This window comes from Aspergillus fischeri, genomic scaffold (assembly GCF_000149645.3).
Source record: "Aspergillus fischeri NRRL 181 1099437636249 genomic scaffold, whole genome shotgun sequence".
Lineage (NCBI taxonomy): Eukaryota > Fungi > Ascomycota > Eurotiomycetes > Eurotiales > Aspergillaceae > Aspergillus > Aspergillus fischeri.
In genome coordinates this window covers 522021-540997 of record NW_001509770.1, presented here as the reverse complement: position 1 = coordinate 540997, position 18977 = coordinate 522021, and the positions used below count along the sequence as shown (strand labels likewise).

Here is an 18977-nt window from a genome sequence, read left to right as displayed (position 1 = left end):
ATCATCAAACAGTGGTTCGACCTAGTTCAGAATACTATAGTAAAATATGGTATTCTTGAGCAGGATATCTACAACTTTGATGAAACTGGCTTCCAAATGGGTGTAGCCCATACTGCAAAGGTTATTACTGCATCCCGTCATCGAACAAGTCGCGTACGAGCCATACAGCCAGGGAATCGCGAATGGGTGACTGCCATTGAATGTATCAATACTTCTGGATGGGCTCTACCACCTATGATCATCTTTACTGGCAAAGTCCATCAATCCCAATGGTATCAAGATATACCCCACGACTGGCTGATTGGTCTTAGTGATAATGGATGGACCAACAATCAGCTTGGCCTATCATGGTTAGAAAAAGTCTTTCAGAAGCATACCATGGCACGTACAATAGGGAGATATCGGCTTCTGATTCTTGATGGCCATGCTAGCCATGAATCTGCAGAGTTTGATCTTTTCTGCAAGAATCATCAGATCATTCCTTTATACATGCCTTCTCATTCATCAAATCATTTACAGCCTCTTGATGTTGGTTGCTTTGCACCCCTAAAGGAGGCATATGGTGCAGAGGTGATGAGAAGCATCCAACATGGTATTCATCATATTGATAAGCAAAACTTTCTTGATCTCTATAGAGAGTCACGAAAGGCTATATCACCCAAGAATATTTGCAGTGATTTTGAAGCTTCTGGTCTGATTCCATTAAACCCTCAGAGGGTGTTGGATAAGCTTACTATTAAGAATATCACACCCCCAACCACAGCTCATGGTCCCTCAGACAGGTCATGGGTTGCAAAGACCCCTTTGACTACTGCTGAGGTGCAAAAGCAGATGGAGCTTATCAAGCAACTTATTAATCGCAACTCCGAAAGCCCCCCAAACAAAGCACTCCGTCAGCTAGCAAAGGCAGCTGAATCCACCATGCACGACGTTATTCTGTTACAACATCAGATGAATGAGCTTCGTGCAGCAAATGAGAAGCGAAAGCGAAAGCGCGCAGCTACTCGATCTTTTATTGCCTCAGGGGGCATTCTAACAGGGGCTGAAGGCCAGCAGCTTGCTCAAGAAGCAGAGAGGCTGGTTTCAGTGGAAACAATGCCTAGGAAGCGTGCGCCACCACGATGTAGTAACTGTCATCAAATTGGTCATATTAGAACTGGCTGCCCTAATAGGTAATATAATTCTCTTATGTATGAAAATAGCTTTATTCTGATTGCGCAGTAGTAGAAGATTTCCTGGTTTGTTAATTTTGGTAAAAATCATGTGCCGCTCGGTGGTGTGTGCCGCTCGGTGGTGGATTACGTTATCAGTTTCAGAGTTGGCTGGAAGAGAGCATGGATGACTTGCTTTCGAGTTTCATAATAAAACACTACGAATGAGATGGCCATCGATCTCCGTACTGACATGTCGTCTTAAATGCCCGGAATCGGGAACGACAGCTTCATTTGCCAATTTCGAACTTGCTCCGGATAATTACTCCGGAGTATCACCGATAGAGTGCGTCCTGGCCCTCATCGCGGCATGCCGTTATTTGACAGTCTCGCAAAGAAGCTTTTATGCTTTTTCCTTTCTGATTCTGATCCGCTTGATCAAATCGCTCATCAATTTGACCTTCGGGTTCCATGTTCCAGTGCCCCAGCCACCAACGACATTATTCCTCCTTTGTTTTCTTATTCGAGTTAATCCTCCTAGAAGACAAGCAAGCAAGCCTGCGAAACTTCCCGAGTCGCAGTAGCTTTTGCCCCCCTCATCCCCTCTTCTCACTCGCCGATAACTCCAGTCCTCCCACCCCCCCCCCCCCCCACTGCCACTACAGCCTTTTCTTCTCTCCTTGCTTTCCTTTTCGTTTTCGCCTCTTGTGCTTTAAGTTGAATTCTTCTCATGGAGGGTTCCGCGCTGCTTGTTCGATCTTCAGCGATCATATTGATACGCGCCCCTCGTTGAATTCATGGTAGTCGAACCAAGCAAATCGGGCATGGCCGACGTCCCGTTGAAAACGAATCTGACGCGGAAGAGCGCCTTCTCATGTGAGGCCTGCCGCAAGCGCAAGGTGGGTTTTTTTTTTACCCCTGTCCGCTCGGGTGGACTCCGAAGGGATATATCATATCATCCTCAACGGGTTGGACGTCGATCAGATCACACACTCACCGGCCTTGGCTATTTAGGTAAAATGCAACGGTGCGAGTCCGTCGTGTTCGCGTTGTGCAGCTCGTGGGGAAGCGTGCGTTTATAGCTTGTGCGTCTCCGATCCGTGTGCCCGACTGTTCCTGCAGCTTCCTGTCGATCGGTCCCCCTTGCTGACGCGTTGAATCGTCCGTAGAGCTCCGACCCTATCGTACACCAAGCAATTAGAAGCTCGAGTCGCACAGCTGGAAGATGCTCTGGCCAAACTGCGGGGTCAGCAGCGGCCTGAGACTGAGGTTCGGAAAACAGGCACGCCGTCGTCGGCGGGAGAGTCCAGTTCGAGTCCACGGCCTCGGACAAGGATAAAAGAGGAAGAGGGAAACGAGCCCAATCTGGTCGGGGACTTTGAGGGTCTCAGGATCGAGCACGATGGCCGGATATCATTCCACGGTCCTACCAGCTTGTTTCAGCTGCCGAGCGGTATCCTGAGCGAGTCCTCGTCATCTTCCAATCCTACCATGCAGCTGGAGGGACGCAAGGAAAGACTCATCAACAATGCTTGGAGAGAGAGGGCATTTGAGCAGCTGGCTGCCATGCCGGTAGGTGGACTCTTGGGTCCCACGAAAGGACAGAGGCTCATGATGGGATTTCGGCAGGAACCATTCCAATATCTTCTTGACTCTCACTGGTGCTGGATTCAGCCGCTTTTCAACTTTGTTTACCGACCTGCGTTTACCCGTGCGTACCCACATTGTCCGATCGTCAGAACAAAAAGTGCTTACGATCTCTAGGCGATATGAAAATCAACGGTCCTTATTACTCGGATACCCTTCTCAATGCAATTCTCTCTCATTCGGTACGGTGGTGCAAGTCTGAACCCAAAATTGGCCCCATCCTGGAATCCTTCGATGGCGGCGCTCAATTCTCCCACCGCGCTGTGACGGGGTTGTACGATTCGTTAAAAGTCGGCTATGCTGGCATTCCAACCATTCAGACGTTGCTCATACTCAGTGCACAAGAGTGCGGCCGGGGAAATCGTACACAAGCATGGCTGTACAGCGGCATGGCCTTTCGATTGTTGGACGATCTCGGCATCTCCATTGATAGTCGCAAGTATCCGGATGCGGCTCAATTGAGCGATGAGGACATTGAGATTCGAAACCGACTCTTCTGGAGCTGTTATTTCTGGGACAAGCTGGTGTCATTGTACTTTGGCAGGTCGCCAACTATGCAAAACTCTCACGTCAGTCCGCCGCGAACTATATGTGAGTTGTCTCTCCTTGCCTAGCGTAGTTCTGTTACTCATAAACTCGGGCAGTGGACGATACGTCTGAAATCGAGATATGGACTCCTCACGGAGTTATCTTCCCCGAAGGCACTCATTATCCGCCGACGCAGGCTCATTCGACGTCATGTTTCATGAGGATGTGTGGACTGGCGGAGATCCTAAACGAGATCTTAATCCACATTTACGACCCTATTCGACAAGTGTCTGAGGCCGAGTTCTATACTTGTGTCCAGGAGCAGGCGAGGAACTTGACGGAATGGTGGGATGAGCTGCCAGACTATCTGAAGCTGGTGGTCACAGAGCTACCTCCCTACTCACCACCAAGCCATATCGTGATCTTGAAGTGAGTTTGTCCCCGCTACGATTCGATGGCACTATTCTAACGGCCTCCTCCACAGCTGCTTGTATCATACGATCAACATCCTCCTTCATCGTCCGATCCTTTGTTCGAAGAGAAACCGAGAGGCATACGATAAAAGTCACCTGGTGCAATGCATGACGTCGGCGACAGCCATATTATCACTATACGACCTCTACCGTCGAACGTTTGGCGACGCGCATGTCGTGCTCTCACTAGCATACTCCGTGTACACGGCTGCATCGATATTCCTGCTGGAGATTCAGGCGCTAAAATATGGCGCGCCGGGTACCCTCAACAAACTCAAGTTTTGCATCCTTGCACTCGAGCGAGTCAAGGTTTCAAGTCCTGGTACGTCATAGCACTTCTCCCGCTGACAAGCCCATGCTGACTTTCTCCAGTCATCACCACAGCTCTAGGCCTCATATACCAAGAACTGGAGAAGTTCCGAATTGACATCCACATCACCCTCCCACCATCGCAGTCCGAACATCCACCCTCACAACCCGCCTCGCAAACAAACTCCCGAACTCACAGTCAATCCCCCAGCCAGCACCCCGGCCAGCCCGCTCTAAATTTAAGCAGCGGCTCCCGTCACGTCTCCCCAGCCGGCCAAGCACCCACCATACCAACCTCCGTCCCCGCACCGCGCGTCACAAACGCGCCCCTACTGCACCAAGGCTACGCATTCCAGCGATCTGTCGGGGATTTCGAGCCGTCACAGACGGGCGTGCCGCCCATACCTGCAACGCATCTACTAGGCGGCATGCCCAATGCGGCGATGACGCTGGACAACCCGGGTTCGTACGAGATTACGCCCGAGGTCTTCGAAGCGTTCTCATACGCGGAGCCTATCACGGCTAACATGGCGTCTGCTTTTGAGTCGGCGTGGGGCAGGCCAGGATGATCATCACCTGGATGCGTGTATTTTCGATTGTGATCTACGTGATATCCATGAAGTTGTTACTGTTCGTCATAGTATATCCAATTGGAAGTGATAGAATTGTATGTACAGATTCTATGCATTCTTCGCATGTATATACAGTCACATATTAGACATGAAATGTGCACAGAGATGATATATACACACCAGCCCTAGTATAACAGGGACTCAACGCCTGAGGATAGTAGCTCAGACAGATGCGTTCGCCCAGCCCGGCCTCTTCTCACCAGGAGGAACGCCCGCGTCCATTCCGGCCGGAGAAGGTAAAAAGGAACTGACCGGTCTTGGCTTCGCTCGCCAGCGCAAGTACCACGGTCCCTCGAAGAGATCACCCATCCGCTCAATGGGCACGCCCTTCGTCTCAGGCATCCAGATGCCCAAGATGACGAGCCCCGAGAAGCAAATGATCGCCCAAAAGACGTAGGCGCCCCACACATCGAGCGAGACGAACATGTTCGGAGTGACGCGGACGACAGCAAACTGGAAGAACCAGTGCAGCGACATGCTGATCGCGTAGCTGACGTTGCGGATGCGCGTGGGGAAGATCTCCGTGCCGTAGAGGTAGGGAATGGTGCAGAGGCCGATGGACCAGCCGACGGCGTAGACGAAGACAGAGGCGATGGCGGCGTTGGAGGCGGAGCGGTTGGTGCTCGACCCCGGCTGCAGGCCCATGTATGCGCCCATATAGATGTGGGCGGCGAGCTGGAGGCTGAGGCCGGCGAGGGCGCACCGCCGGCGGCCGAGATAGTCGATTAGACCCCAGGTGAAGGCCATGGTGAAGACCAGCTTGACGATCCCGTAGGCGCCTGAGGAGACGAGCGAGCGCGCGTTGCCGTCGATTCCGGCGTACTGGAAGATGGTGGCGACGTAGTAGGTGATGCCGTTGCCGCCGGTCCACTGGGAGATGGTTTGCATGGCGATCAGCAGCCAGAATCGCTGCCGGTAGTTGGGGTTGAGTTGGGTCTCTTTGAAAGCTTCCCAGTGGGTTACGGACGCCAGGTCCATCGCCTTGGTGCGCACTTGCGCATCGATGCCGTTGAATTCGTCTTCGATCGCTGGGTCGGAGACTTCTCTGCCGCGCAGACGAGCGAGGACGGATCGTCCTTCGTCATGCCGGTGCCTGGAGACCAAGTAGCGAGGCGTTTCGGGTGCAATGAAGGACGCAAAGAACGCAATCCCCACTGGTATTAGTGGAATGGATTGCACGAGACGGTACTGAGTCCGCGTTGGGGCCATATGCAGACTGGCGGCATAATTGATGAAGAAACCTTTGACAATGTCAGTTCAGACACACGAACATTTGGAAATGACGACCGACCCAATGCCAACACAGTCAACAATATAACCATGTAGATACTGACCACCAAACCTCTAGTTCTTGCGGGGGCTAACCGAGTGTCAGCATTTAGTGTCAGCCAATTGTGTCCAGATTGCGCAACCCATACCAATTTCGGATAAATACAACGGCGTGCTAACGGTGAGTATTCCCGCCCCTAGTCCACTGCATAGCCTCGCCGCAAGAATCAAACCGTATATGCCAGAGGAGAAAACCTGAACGAAGAGACCGGCCGCCCAAATCAGACAAGCTAATCGCCACGAGCGCAGGCGTCCCAGACGATCGTTCAAGTCCAATGCGAGCAGGGCGCCAAACGCAGCACCCAAAACGTTGAACGAGGTGATGTTGGCTCTGCGGTTGGCCAGCTCGGTCTTGTCATTCGTCCGTTCAGAAGCTGCGAGATGGAAATCGTTCACAAACGATTCCAAGTTGACACTGGCGCTAAAGCCACCCTCATCGTAACCTGCCGATTGACACGACATCCACGGTCAGCACACGAATTGGCGGAGAAATAAAGAAGCACATACAAAGACGCACATACCTTTCGGAATACTCCCGCAGGCAATAATCAGAATGACGATGGCGTAATATGGACTGGTGGTCCACCGAGACCAGTCAATCGCCCGCCTCATGATGGCGATGGAACGTTCGATGACATGCGGGGAAGAACTACTGGAGCAAGTACTAATTCAAGCTCGCGGGGATAGCCTGATGGAATTTACCAATTGATTGGTATCATTTGGGCAATCAGATAATGGATACCCACCAAGGCCTCGTTCTGGACGATCGAGGTCGGTATCTTCCGCGGGAACTGTGATGATTTTGCAGGGGGCGGAAGAGCACATGACACGGCTATCGTCTCGGCCAACTTCCGATCATTTTTTATGATCGTGTCCCTTGCGCATCACGTCTGTGTGTTGGTTCTGAGCCAATTTCCGTTCCCAAGAACACTATGGCATCAGCATAACTGATTGATGCAGAGGGGGGTCTTCATCAGTCTTCGGAACCCCCCGATGTTAACAGTGGTTGGGCCTTGCAAGGCTGGCAGATCTGGCGGATGGATCCGCTGGCAATCCACTCTAGTCTCCGCTACACCGAATTTATCCTGAATGGAACGGTCGGATGTGCGATGGATCATGGGTCAATGGAAGGATCCAAGGAATGCGATATGAAGTCGCTGAGCCGTTGATTCACAGACACGGACACCTTCCGCTCCATGTGTCACACAACACTGACGCGAGGATCGTGTGCCTTTTTTCCTTTTAAATTCTTTCTGTTCCCCTTCCCCTCTATCTCTCTAATAACCATGCATCTCTGGTAAAGCAAACGGGAGCGGGACTGTTCTCATGTTCATAGTTCTAGCCACATTCCTTGTTGAGGTGGCGCATTACGTGGATTCTCGAGGCTGGTCTCTGCGATGACAGTCTTACGCATTGATCTGCTAAGACGAGCAGTCCGGAGATCTCGACTTTTAACACTTGTAAGTTAGCACTCGTCAGCATCTACTCGCTGGAGTACCTGACGTCCGATCATGTCAACCATACTCATTCCCCTCCAGTCTAGGCCATGCCTTGTGGCCAGGTCACTTCGAGCCTCAATCTGCCTGGCTGCCAGGAAGGCCGAGCCAATCATCAAAGATCACCAAACCAATCCCATTCCAATCAAGCACCGTATTCCCCCAGGATCATGGGATAGCCACATGCACGTCGTGGAACCGAGTCGGTACCCGGTGTCCCCAGGCGCAGCATACATACCCTCCTCTCACACCCTCGAGGAGGCGCTTGCCTTTGAATCTACTTTGGGAATGGAGAACGTCGTTCTCGTCCAACCATCCATCTACGGTACCGACAATTCATGCCTCCTCGAAGCCCTGGAACGCATCGGCCCGTCTCGCGGGCGAGGGGTGGTGGTCATCGACACGGCCACGACCTGTCCCACGACTCTCTCCGCATGGCATACACTAGGCGTGCGGGGCGTGCGAGTAAACCTGAAATCAGTAGGGAAAGTCCTCTCCGAGGCCGAGCTAGCCGAAACCCTCTCGCAACACGCCGAGCTCATCCGTACTCTCGGCTGGATGATCCAGCTTTACTTGCCTCTGCACATGATGCCCATGCTCGAGCGGATCGTTCCGTCCCTTGGAGTCAAAATCTGCATCGACCACTTTGGGTCTCCTCAACTCCCTCCACCCTCGATCATCACCAATGGTCAATTCAACCCATACACCCTCCCAGGCTTTTCGGCGCTTATCTCACTCCTTCAAGCGGGGCAGACCTACGTCAAAATCTCGGCCCCGTATCGCCTCAGCAAGGACAAGCAACTGCGCGATCTTGGGGCCATCACGCGGGAACTTTTACGCAGGGCTCCGAGGCGGGTAATATACGCGACAGACTGGCCGCATACGCGGTTTCATGGGGTTGACGTTCGCCCGTTTACCGAGATGTGCCTGCGGTTATGTGCCAGTGAGACTGGCCTAACCGAGCGGGTGTTCAAGTCGAACGCGGAGGAGTTGATGTGTGTGCATGGCTAGCGCGATACGATTTACGACTTACGACGTGATGTAATTGCAGTTTCTATTTTCCCCCATCACATGAACGGAAAGAGACCGTCAAAATCTCGGTCAGAGTCCGGTGAGCCGCTCAGCCGGTGTGTGGGTTAGTCTCCTGTGCTCGATTAATTAATTGTTGTGGAAGGATTTGCCGAGATGCCGGCAGATGGGATGGGGGATTTCCGCATCTCCACTCTCTGGGCGAGTACTGTGGCATATTATTGTTTACAGAGTAGTCAAGCTTGGTCGCTATTTTCATGACTAATAAATAATCATATTATCTCTCTAATGATCGATCATATTACATTGCATGGTGACTTCGTACAGATCAGACACCAGACTCTATAGGCTAACTATTCTGAAGTATTCTCCTGTTGACTCGAGGTTTCCTCAGGAATCATAACCAGCACAATAACAATCCATATCCATATCCATATCCATATCCAGCCACATTCACATCATATCCCTTTCCTGTATACCATATACACTCCCCCGCTCATCCTACAAATCCTGAATATACCCATTCGAAGTACAAATAAACACATGCTCCTATCATCATCCACCATTAGCCAGCCTTCTTTCCCCACTCCCCTCCAGGATACTGCCAGAGGAACTTACAATCGTATAACAACAAACCGGCACCGTCCCGTCATTGGGACACGTATCCCCCACCGTCTTCGGATCCGCAGGCGTACCTACACACATCAGTCATCAGCTTCTCACTTTCCGATCTTTTTGCAACAACTAAGGATGAGGCGTACACTTGTCCCCCTGCAGGAAACTCTCGGCGTAGCGCGCAGGCACCAGATCATCGCAGCAATAGGCCTTCTGGATCATGTTCGTGCCGTCTTTGGCCATTTCGCAGTAGTAGCTTAGGTCTGCGCGGGCGAGTTGGGAGGTTAGGGTCAGGGTGGAGAGGAGGAGGGTGGTGGGGTGGAGTTGAAGTTTCATTTTGCGAGTTTTCTGTCGTGTGGTGTGGTGTGTTGTGTTGGGTGGTTGTTGGCTGTAGTGAGTTGATGGAGATGGGATGGCTAGATAAGAGGCTCGCTGATGAGGGTTCTGTAGAAATAGATAAGAGGATACTACTCCGTACCTAGGGATGGATATGCGTAGGCGCCGACGTGTTGTTATGCGGCGTTGCGGCGGTCCCTTGCATTGTTTGAGATGGCGTGGTATGTGGCCCCGTGGATGAAGTATGGATCATCGTCATTCATGCAGGGGCATGTTAAATGATCTGCGTTCTCCTTCCTGGAGTGAATCATGTTTTACGTGGGTTGCTAAGTGGAGGGACTCTACGCGTTGCTAACTTGCTATGACATGGACTATGTACAAGACATAATATGGACTAGTTTATTATCCCTTGCACTAGGCTGGATTTAATTAAGTACAAAGATGAGGGCAGGCTGTCTGTACACTAGTTGAGATCGATCTCGGAAGGACCAGTCAGATCCAGGCTCGTCTTGATGGTCACTGCCTGGCGGCCAGAGTCAAAGGAGGCCACGCTTCCAGACTTGGAGGCAGGCGCAGACTGGCCAAGCAGGGTGACGGCGTTGATCTTGACATCCGTGCGGAAACCGAACTTGCCCTTCACCCGGAGACGGCCCTTGCGGTACGTGAACTCCAGCTCGAGGGTCGCGCGCTGCTCGATGGAGTCGCCGTCGTCGAGATACAAACTGCCCGAGGCAGTCCCATCAAGTCCTGGGGCGATGATGAGCTCGAAGCCCTTCTTGCGCAGCTCGGTGGTGGTCATGGCGGACTCGGACCGGATGGGGATGATGCTGCCGCCGCGGATGTGGATGGGGATCTCGGTCACGTCGATGTTGCCGAGGGTGACGTTGGCTCCGCGGCCGCGCAGGGCGGCGCCCGTGTGCCAATCGTAGAAGATGTCGTCGGGGAAGTATGCGTCGACTGAAGTCTGGCTCCCGTCGGTGACAGGGCTGACCAGGATGGCGTCGCCGTAGAAGAACTGCAGCTGGTTGCTGAAGGTGTTCTTGTCCTTGGGATAGAGGTAGAACATGGGCTGCAGGAAGGGCTCGCCGGTCTGGGTCTGCCGGTGGAAGGCTGTGTAGATGTAGTCAAGCAGCCTGTAGCGGATGTCGATGGCCTTGCGAGCGGACTCGGCAACGGTAGGCCAGCGGTAGAACTCCTGCGGGATGCCGGTGATTTCATTGTGGTTGCGGAAGAAGGTGTAGAAGGCTCCGAGACGCGCCCAGCGAGCGCAGAGCTCCTCGGTGGTGTTGCCGCCGAACCCGCACACGTCTGATCCGATCATGGGCACCTGGAACATCGAGGCAAACGCAAGCATCTGCGCGATGGAGACGCGGTACTTGCTCCACTCGGAGATGTTGTCACCAAGCCTGCCAGTGTCAGTGTAAGCTTCGCAGGTTTTAGATGGATGCACACCTACCAGTGTCCAACGTGGGCGCCAGCACCAGCATACGTGCTGCGAGTGATGACCAAAGGCCGCACCTCAGGGCGGCGGTGTTGCATGGCATTGCGAGAAGCAGAACTCATCACTTTGAATGTTAGACTGTCCTTGTCATCAGGTAGACGCCTACTTACTGGTACCATAAAGGTTGTGAGTGTCATACTCGGCATATCCCTCACCGGCATGAATGATGTCGGTGTTGATGGTCTTGTTGCTGAGCGAGCCAGCTTCATTGCGGATCATGTACGGAGGGTTAATCAGGTCACGGTTAGGCAGTCCAACTTTAGATCCCTTGGTGGAGCGCTTCGACGAGGATGAGGGCTGGAAATCACCAGGGAATCCGGGCAACGGGCGCGGGTTGCTGGGACGAACGGGGGGAGCGGCGGGAGGCAGGTCGTTATCCCTAGAGTAGCCCTCGGGATCACTGCAAGGGTAAGGGCAGAAGTTGGCGGCCTCGTTCATATCGATCCACAGACCGTCAATGTCGACGCCGGTCTTGCGGTCGAAGAATTTGGCAAACTGGTCGTTCCAGTACTTTTGGATGTCAGGGTGGAACCAGTCAGGATAAGCAGTCACACCAGGCCAGACAGCACCTGTATAGGGTCAGTATCTGGGTGTCATTGATACTTTGGGTGAGGCTTACCCTTGTAGAGGCTACCGTTCTGAGTCTGTAGGAAGATGCCTTGCTCCATGCCATCGTTGTAGCCAACGTTGTCTAATCATTTGTCAATATGGCCCACACCCTCCATACTTGGAAAGGTAACTTACCGCTGACGCTGACGGCCGGGTCAACCATGACGATGTAGCGCTGGTTGTGGTTGTGAAGATATGTCACCAACTCACGCAACTTCTCGAGCGGGAATCGCTCAGGGTCAAGTGTGAACACCCGACGTCTGTCCATGTAGTCAATGTCGGTCCACATGGTCTCCAGTGGAATCTTCGCCTGGGTGTAGTTGTAGACAACCTCGGCGACCTCAAAGACATCACGATAGCCGTATCTGCATTGGTGGAACTAGAAGAGAATTAGAGAGAAGGACGGCAGATCGAATCAGGGAGACGTACACCGAACGTCCAGTAGGACTGCATAGCGGGAAGACCGACGACTTTCGCATACTCGATGCTGGCATCCTTGGGAGTAGCACCGGTAAAGAAGTAAAAGTCAAAAACACCTCCCAGAGTGTTGTACTCCAAGTACTGTTTGCCATCCTCGGTCTTGTCGATCTTGATGTCCATGCCGTTGGAGTTCAGCAAGAAGACACCGTGAGTGCCGTCTTGGCCACGGTGGTCATAGTACACGGGATGAGTGCCGTACAGGTTGGTCTTCTCAGGAATAGCATACGCGTCACGATTCCACAGAGTACGCGTGTAGTTGGTGGTCTCCAGACGAAGAGAATCAGTGTGCTCGCCAAGACCGTAGAGATTAGGATCCTCGGGCAACCAGGTGCGGAGGTTCAGGTACTGCGACTGGAAGATCAGGTTCGAACCGGAGGTGTCGAAGAGCACCTCGCCGCCTCTCTTGACCTTGAAAGAGAAAGGATTCGCCTGATAGTCGAACTTGAGCGCCGACTTCTTGCCCGATCCACCTTTGCCATCCACGCGAGGGAGAACCGACTCGGGGACTTGGTAAACCTCCTCATCCGCGTCATAGATCTTAACATGGAGACGTTTATCTAGAAAGAAGTAAGCTACAATCATTGCCGTTTCAGGCTGAAAACATACCGGTCTGGTACTCAACAAGAAGTTTCAGATTCTTCAAGTCGGTGCCGTAAGTGTTGCACGGTGTACCGGCCAAGGTCAAATCCGCCGTTAACGAATTGCGACCCTCTCTAATATTCGTGGCCTTGTAACCAGGACACTCCTGACTGTTGTCCCTGACGCCGAGCACGGCAGCGCCCACAAGGGGCGCAAGAAGTAGCAGCGATCTCAGCATGTTGAGACTTGAGACTTGAGATCGGTACTGGAGATGAAGTGAATCGAAAGTGAGGGACACCAGGTTTATATGCGTTTGACGTGCGCTCTAGCGGCAGAACATTCCATCGGACGCATCTAGTACTTTCCCGGAGCACGGCCAGTGGCGCAGGCGTTCATCTGGCTGTATGACAACACCAGACGCATCAGATCAATCAGATCCAAGTACGCGGAACGACTGCGCGGAGATTACGCCTGGGCCGAAGTCTACAAGTACCCGGCAATTGGCCGTCTCGGGCTGGGCAGGAGAGCTCTGAGCAAGAGGACTAGACTTGATTTGCTCAGTTGGATCCCTTAAAATGAGGTCAAGTGCATTATTTCGTTTGCAGGGTCTTGGTCAGTCGGTCAAATATCGGGGATCCAACCAGTCCGTTTTTGGTGCGGATGATGCTGATCTTGTCCGGGAATGGGAACTGCATAAATGAATATTATGCACTATAGAATATGCTCTATTGGCGTATTGCAGGGATCATGCACCCAGTCAGTTATTCTTATTATTAGCACCCCGCGTTGATTTGAGACTTATTCATGCTTCATTGTGTTGGGAACATCAGATATGTTAGCTTTAAGTAAATGAAGTTGTGAGCGCTCAACCTGGGCAGATTAAGGAGCTCACAACCCGCAAAATGAAATGACTCGGAAGCTTCAAAGTCATCGATGCCGGCCCGACATTGAAATCATCGTCTCTGCCAAGCATGTATCCAGCATGCTGACTGGTAGAGAGCAACAAATCACCAGATTGCCAAGAGGAGCTTTCCCCGCTTGTTTCCCCGCTGTGAAGTCTGTGAGCCTGAGCTGGCTGTGATGGCTGTAATGGCAGGTCGAGGCCGGGGTCCTCATCACTTGCAGGGTAGTACTCATTACCTTAGTGATGGCACGGTTTCGTCAGAGATCGTATTCAAGTCAATCAAAACTCGCATTCAATTCCATAAGAAGAATTTCTGTCTGGAGAAATGAGGGGATCATGATATTGCAATGAGAATACAGGTAGCTTGAGATGATCTCAACATGGCCACTCATTTCAGCGAATATATACTCTGTAGATCCCTATCATCGCTCCTGGTTTTATCCTGTCTGCCCTTGTGGCATGTACACGTTCTCTCCTGAGAGTAGGAAGCCATATTTCTAAGATCTGCAGGGCAAATATGTACTTTTGGTGTTTTGTATCCACTATGTACTCACACACTCTGACATCATAATATAAGTATGGAATTGTGAAGGCCTAATGTAGAGAGGTAGAGGTACACTGACCTCAACCGTGGATATAATTTTAGTTCAACCAAGTAATAACAACAAGTATCCTCGGTTTCACCATGTCTTCAAGCGACCTCGGTTATGTCGCCTGAACATGACTTCTGGATTCATCTATTGACGGTCTCCGGGATATTCTAAATTATTAATTAGAGTCAATGTTCTATACCCAAGGCTTCTAGACCCAGGCAGTCCGATCCAAGACATGGTCTAGTTACTTAAAAGGAGCTACCTCGCTGTTAGACTTGCCTCAATGCCGCATATGAAAGAAAGGACGTTATCTATTAGAGCCACCAGCCACTCAACCAATCTTTGACAAAAGTTTCGAAATGTCTATATTTCAGCATGGATGCACATATAGCAATCATCAACATCAGTACATGGCATGGTCATCATCGCAATGCAAAGAACATGACAGATATGCACGGTGCCATCGAAAATGAATCAACAAAACAACTCCAAACGATTCCAATCCCGTAAACGCCACCAGTATGGACAAGTCCAAGTCAGGTCTACTGAGCAGCCGAAGCAGCCTTGACATCCTCCTCCGAGCTCATGATCTGGACCTTGATTGCTCCAGTCTTGGGGTTCGCGGCCGTCTCGAACGCCTTGAGGGCATCCTCCAGCGCGAACCGGTGGGTGACCAGGCGCTTCAAGTTGATCACGCCGTTCTGGACCAAACGGATGGCGCGAGGCCAGGTGTTGCAGTAGCGGTACTGGTACTGCAGGTCGATCTCTTGTGTGCTTAGGCGCATGAACGGGATGGTCATCTCGTTCTTGCCGACGCCGATGACGAAGACCTTGCCGCCGAACTTGACACTCCAGATGGCGGAGGCCACACTGCTCTCTACACCTGTGCATTCCAGCGCCAGGCGGGGTCGCAAGGCATCCGGACCGGATCCTTGGCCGTCGTTGAACACATTGACAATCGCATTGGCTTGCTCCTCGGCGGAGAGACCAAACTGGACCTTGTAGGTGCGCACTTCGGGGACAAGAGACTTGGCGAACTCCAGACGTCCCTCGTCAATATCCGTAATGACGAGCGGGGTGGCACCGGCAGCTTTCGCGCTGAGCAGAGTGATCAGACCAATAGGACCGGCACCTGTAATCAAGCAGGGATCGCCCAGACGGAGTCCGCTGCGCTCAATTGCCGCAAGAGATACACTGAGGGGTTCCAGCAGGGCTCCATCCTCGAAGCTCATGTCGCCGATCTTGTGGCACCAGACGGCGGGGTGGTTGACATAGCGTCGCAGCAGCCCGTCAACGGGGGGTGTGGATAGGAAGGCAACATTCAAGCAGCCGTTGTAGCGTCCCGTCAGGCAGGGCTCGCAAGCGTGGCAAGGGATATTGGGCTCGATAGCAACACGATCGCCGGGTTTGAGGGATGTGACATCGGGAGCGACCGCAATCACTTGACCAGCCGACTCGTGACCCAGGATGTGATCGCCCTCGACAATCATTGGGCCAATGCAACCTGCATGCCAGAAGTGTACATCAGATCTGTGTGTTTCCGAGTGTCATTGGTCAGCTACTGCGTACGACACGAGAAAGTATGACGCACAACAAGGAATAGGAAGAGCATACCCGCAAATACCTGTGCTGCGAACCTCAATCGTAACCTCACCAGGCTTCAGTCCGTTGCCGCTCTTGACATCCTCCAACGTTGGTGCTGATTCCGCGATCCACAGATCGTGCTTGGGGTTTGTGTAGACGCCGATGTTAGGCTTCTCGAGCACAGTTGTGGTTGCGGTAGCCATGGTATCCGACTCGTGGTAGAAGGACTGGACAAGACAATGAGAGGAAATCAAAGGGTATAGAGTGTGAGGGAAAGATTGTGCAGAGAGGGGATAGAGGGGAGGGTAGTAGGGGGACCAACAAGCTTTAATACTCGGGTTGCCCCTCTAAGGATAAGAGTACAAAAAAATTCATGATGGATATTCAGCTCCCGCTGGCCGAATGATAATCCTCCATGATTATTATGATTATCGAAGATCCATAGGTGGCCAGCTTGAATCAGAATCGAAGTTCAGCTCCCGAGTGTTACAACCTCCTGCGGGACAGGACACAAAGTGGGATGGATGGAACGGACAGGATTGGTGTGGAGTAAGTTACTAACGGCTGTTCATACTCAGTACGTAGTAGGAGGTACTTACACCGCACTACCTACAGACCACGAATGGTCCGTTTAGCCGGCTTTCATGTTCAAGTTGTCAACTTGTCCCGCAGTCCGCGGGGGTTTTGCATCTGGACACTCTTCATTGGTTGAAACCAGGCTCAAGCTCCATTTTCAATTGGAGTACAGTCCTCTCCTCTCTATGCTACTACCAAATATGCCTATTTTGGGGTATGGTCCCTACGGTGTCGGAGAATTGAAACACCACCGCAGACAGAGGAATTGTCCGCGATTCTTGTGTCCAAAATGAAGTAGATAGTGTGTAATATAAGCTACCTAGTTCCGGAGTATCTCTTCCCCTGCGACAAGTGCTGCATGGTAGATCAATACAATGACCCTGATCCATGAGGGAAATAGTCCGATGGAGAGAACGGTGCTTGTCTTGCAACAGTGTCGATAATTGGATACTCAATATATTCGTCTCAGGGTACTATCTTCAATCATGAACACAGTTTTACCTCCCCGATCTTGAATACTGCCGTTGAAACACCCACTCGGTTAAATTGAGATACAAAGGTTATTTTAGCCTCCGGGTGGATCTCAAAGCGTCAATGACCCGCGAAAGCCAACAATTACGGAACCGAAAAAGAAAAAAAAAAAAGAAAAAGAAAATAAATATCAAATTCACGACATTCAAAGGTCGCACAAGAACCTCAAAATGCGATTCCTGGACCACCCAACAGTCCGGTGGACTCCGCCCAGAGTGGCAATTCTCCGGCGGGCTCGTCATCCTTTGGTGGAGAATATCATTCGCGCCGGGCAGTTTCTTACCGACATCATCGACATCATACTCCTTTATGTTCTTCGTGCCGCTGGAGCATGCCGAAAAGGCGATATCTTGCTCTAAGCTATGGAGTTTGAAAGATTCGGATGCTCACATGACAGGAGTTCACTTGAAAGAATTGAGATGTGATCAGACGTGGATTATCACCCTCGAATGCCAAAGGAGGCCAGTCCAGGTGGAGGAAACAGATAAATGAGAAGTCGCACACGAAGCTGCTGCGCAAGGGTCCGGACCAGAATGAAGCCAGCAGTCCTTTGCCTGCTCGTTAGACTGAGGGTTACCCGTCGCCTTCCTGCAGAAGCAATCCGCTGATACTCTCATGGATAACGTCCAGTGGGACATTGGAAAATATAAACTAAGATACCTACAAGGATGATTGGCACACTAGGCTAGAAAAGAACTACAGACTGAGCCTCTTGAGGATTGTAAGTCACAAGTCTGCCGGCGAGCCAGAGACCCATTCTAGGTGCTGGTCAACCGATGAGTAGACGTAACTGAGCCGATATTGACACCACCGCATCGAAACACTTTATATCTTCCAGAAGAAGCTTATCTTGTTTGTGTCCACCCCAAGCCGGATAGAAGAAGTAAATCTTATCGGCTGTTTGCTACTTTAGCCCGAGGACCCCCCGCGCCTCTCACATGGATGTTGGGGGCCTCCTCTCGCCATCTGCCCAATCCCAACTGAGAATCTGTTTGCAGGCTTGTGGATCATCATAGCGATAGTATGACGTTTCTTGCAGCTGTGCTGGTACTTGTGATTGGTACACTGCAAGTCACTCGAGGCTAAGCATACAGAAGGTTAATAGAATCTTCAAAACGGACTCGCTGTTAATAAATAGACAGCTTTTGGTCGTACCAGCGATCTCTGTAACAGTACTAGCACTGATGGTGACGACGTGCGGATAATCTTGCTCCACCATAGACCAATACCCGGGTCAGTCGCCCTATATCGGGGAGCCGACTGGCCTAGAGAGTACAGACCTCAAAAGAAACCAACAAGTATTGCAATGTGATTACAACTCGGGTCGTAGCTCATAGCTTCAAGGCCAGAGACTGTGTCAGGTTTAAGAGAGTTCATTGCAAATGCAGAGCTTCATAAAAATATCCCGTGCACGCATGGCTGACAACGACCGAGATAGACCTGGTATATCTAGCCCTTGCGCGAGTCCGAGGCTGGAGAAGTCCAGTAATTCAATCAGACATCCCTGAGTCAACGAGGCAGAAATTTCTATGTTTCGCTACACTTGCGCTGCAGCTTCATCGGGGTGCGGGTATCGTCTCTCAGACACTCAGCCCACGACTGTAATGCAGTTGCATAGCAAGTGTCTCTTGTAGTCCTGGAGTAATCTAGAGCTTCGAGTTCTCCGTGCGATTCTCGCAGCAGTAAGTACGAAACCATTGAAGTGATGCGAGCGAGGTCTTGGACGCAATGTCCCAAGGTTGTTTCAGTATTAAGACATTCCATGGATGTTTACATCACTTAGCAATGAGAGCCTTTAAGCCTCCATGACAGAATGCCATACGTGATGTTGCTTGACGGAAAGATGAACGGAAGTCACGTTGCCAAAATCATGAAAGTGCCCTGTTGTCACGTGACCACAAAAGCGGCGGCCTTGTCCATTCCCTGAAGTTCCCGAGCGTCAAATCTCAGTCTTCGGTCCTTGCAATTGCGCGACAATCCTGTGTTTCTGGCTACTGACCTCCCGCCATTGGACTACTTTGTCCCCCGCCGGTGACCTTCAAAAGTTGTCTCTCTTTTTCTATCGTCTTTCCCTT

General features: G+C 51.6%; 6 protein-coding genes across 6 annotated transcripts, besides 4 other annotated features; 2 read left to right on the top strand and 4 right to left on the bottom strand.

Moving 5' to 3' along the window:
• Positions 1–1110: part of a mobile genetic element that runs on past the window's edge.
• Positions 1111–1263: 153 nt separating this feature from the next.
• Positions 1264–1296: a microsatellite.
• Positions 1297–1948: 652 nt separating this feature from the next.
• On the top strand, positions 1949–4677 carry NFIA_009220 (putative C6 transcription factor; the record flags this gene model as incomplete). The annotated part of the gene is made up of 7 exons (XM_001264139.1): positions 1949–2050; positions 2370–2723; positions 2781–2862; positions 2916–3389; positions 3443–3755; positions 3811–4121; positions 4172–4677. 7 exons carry the CDS (start codon positions 1949–1951, stop codon positions 4675–4677), a joined length of 2142 nt encoding a protein of 713 aa, XP_001264140.1.
• Positions 4678–4902: 225 nt separating this feature from the next.
• Positions 4903–6681, bottom strand: NFIA_009210 (putative MFS quinate transporter; the record flags this gene model as incomplete). The annotated part of the gene is made up of 4 exons (XM_001264138.1): positions 4903–5981; positions 6032–6100; positions 6159–6512; positions 6591–6681. 4 exons carry the CDS (start codon positions 6679–6681, stop codon positions 4903–4905), a joined length of 1593 nt encoding a protein of 530 aa, XP_001264139.1.
• Positions 6682–7748: 1067 nt separating this feature from the next.
• NFIA_009200 (putative TIM barrel metal-dependent hydrolase) lies at positions 7749–8576 on the top strand (the record flags this gene model as incomplete). The annotated part of the gene is made up of 1 exon (XM_001264137.1): positions 7749–8576. The coding sequence occupies one exon, from the start codon at positions 7749–7751 to the stop codon at positions 8574–8576; it is 828 nt and encodes a 275-aa protein (XP_001264138.1).
• Positions 8577–9012: 436 nt separating this feature from the next.
• Positions 9013–9040: a microsatellite.
• Positions 9041–9159: 119 nt separating this feature from the next.
• Positions 9160–9545, bottom strand: NFIA_009190 (uncharacterized protein; the record flags this gene model as incomplete). The annotated part of the gene is made up of 3 exons (XM_001264136.1): positions 9160–9207; positions 9267–9289; positions 9356–9545. The coding sequence occupies 3 exons, from the start codon at positions 9543–9545 to the stop codon at positions 9160–9162; spliced, it is 261 nt and encodes an 86-aa protein (XP_001264137.1).
• A 463-nt stretch (positions 9546–10008) lies between these two features.
• On the bottom strand, positions 10009–12952 carry agdC (putative alpha-glucosidase; the record flags this gene model as incomplete). Its single annotated transcript, XM_001264135.1, has 7 exons — positions 10009–10951; positions 11002–11110; positions 11157–11615; positions 11666–11737; positions 11791–12034; positions 12085–12692; positions 12742–12952. The coding sequence occupies 7 exons, from the start codon at positions 12950–12952 to the stop codon at positions 10009–10011; spliced, it is 2646 nt and encodes an 881-aa protein (XP_001264136.1).
• A 1801-nt stretch (positions 12953–14753) lies between these two features.
• NFIA_009170 (NAD(P)-dependent alcohol dehydrogenase) lies at positions 14754–15998 on the bottom strand (the record flags this gene model as incomplete). Its single annotated transcript, XM_001264134.1, has 2 exons — positions 14754–15741; positions 15826–15998. 2 exons carry the CDS (start codon positions 15996–15998, stop codon positions 14754–14756), a joined length of 1161 nt encoding a protein of 386 aa, XP_001264135.1.
• A 999-nt stretch (positions 15999–16997) lies between these two features.
• Positions 16998–17030: a microsatellite.
• Between the last annotated feature and the right edge of the window lie 1947 nt (positions 17031–18977).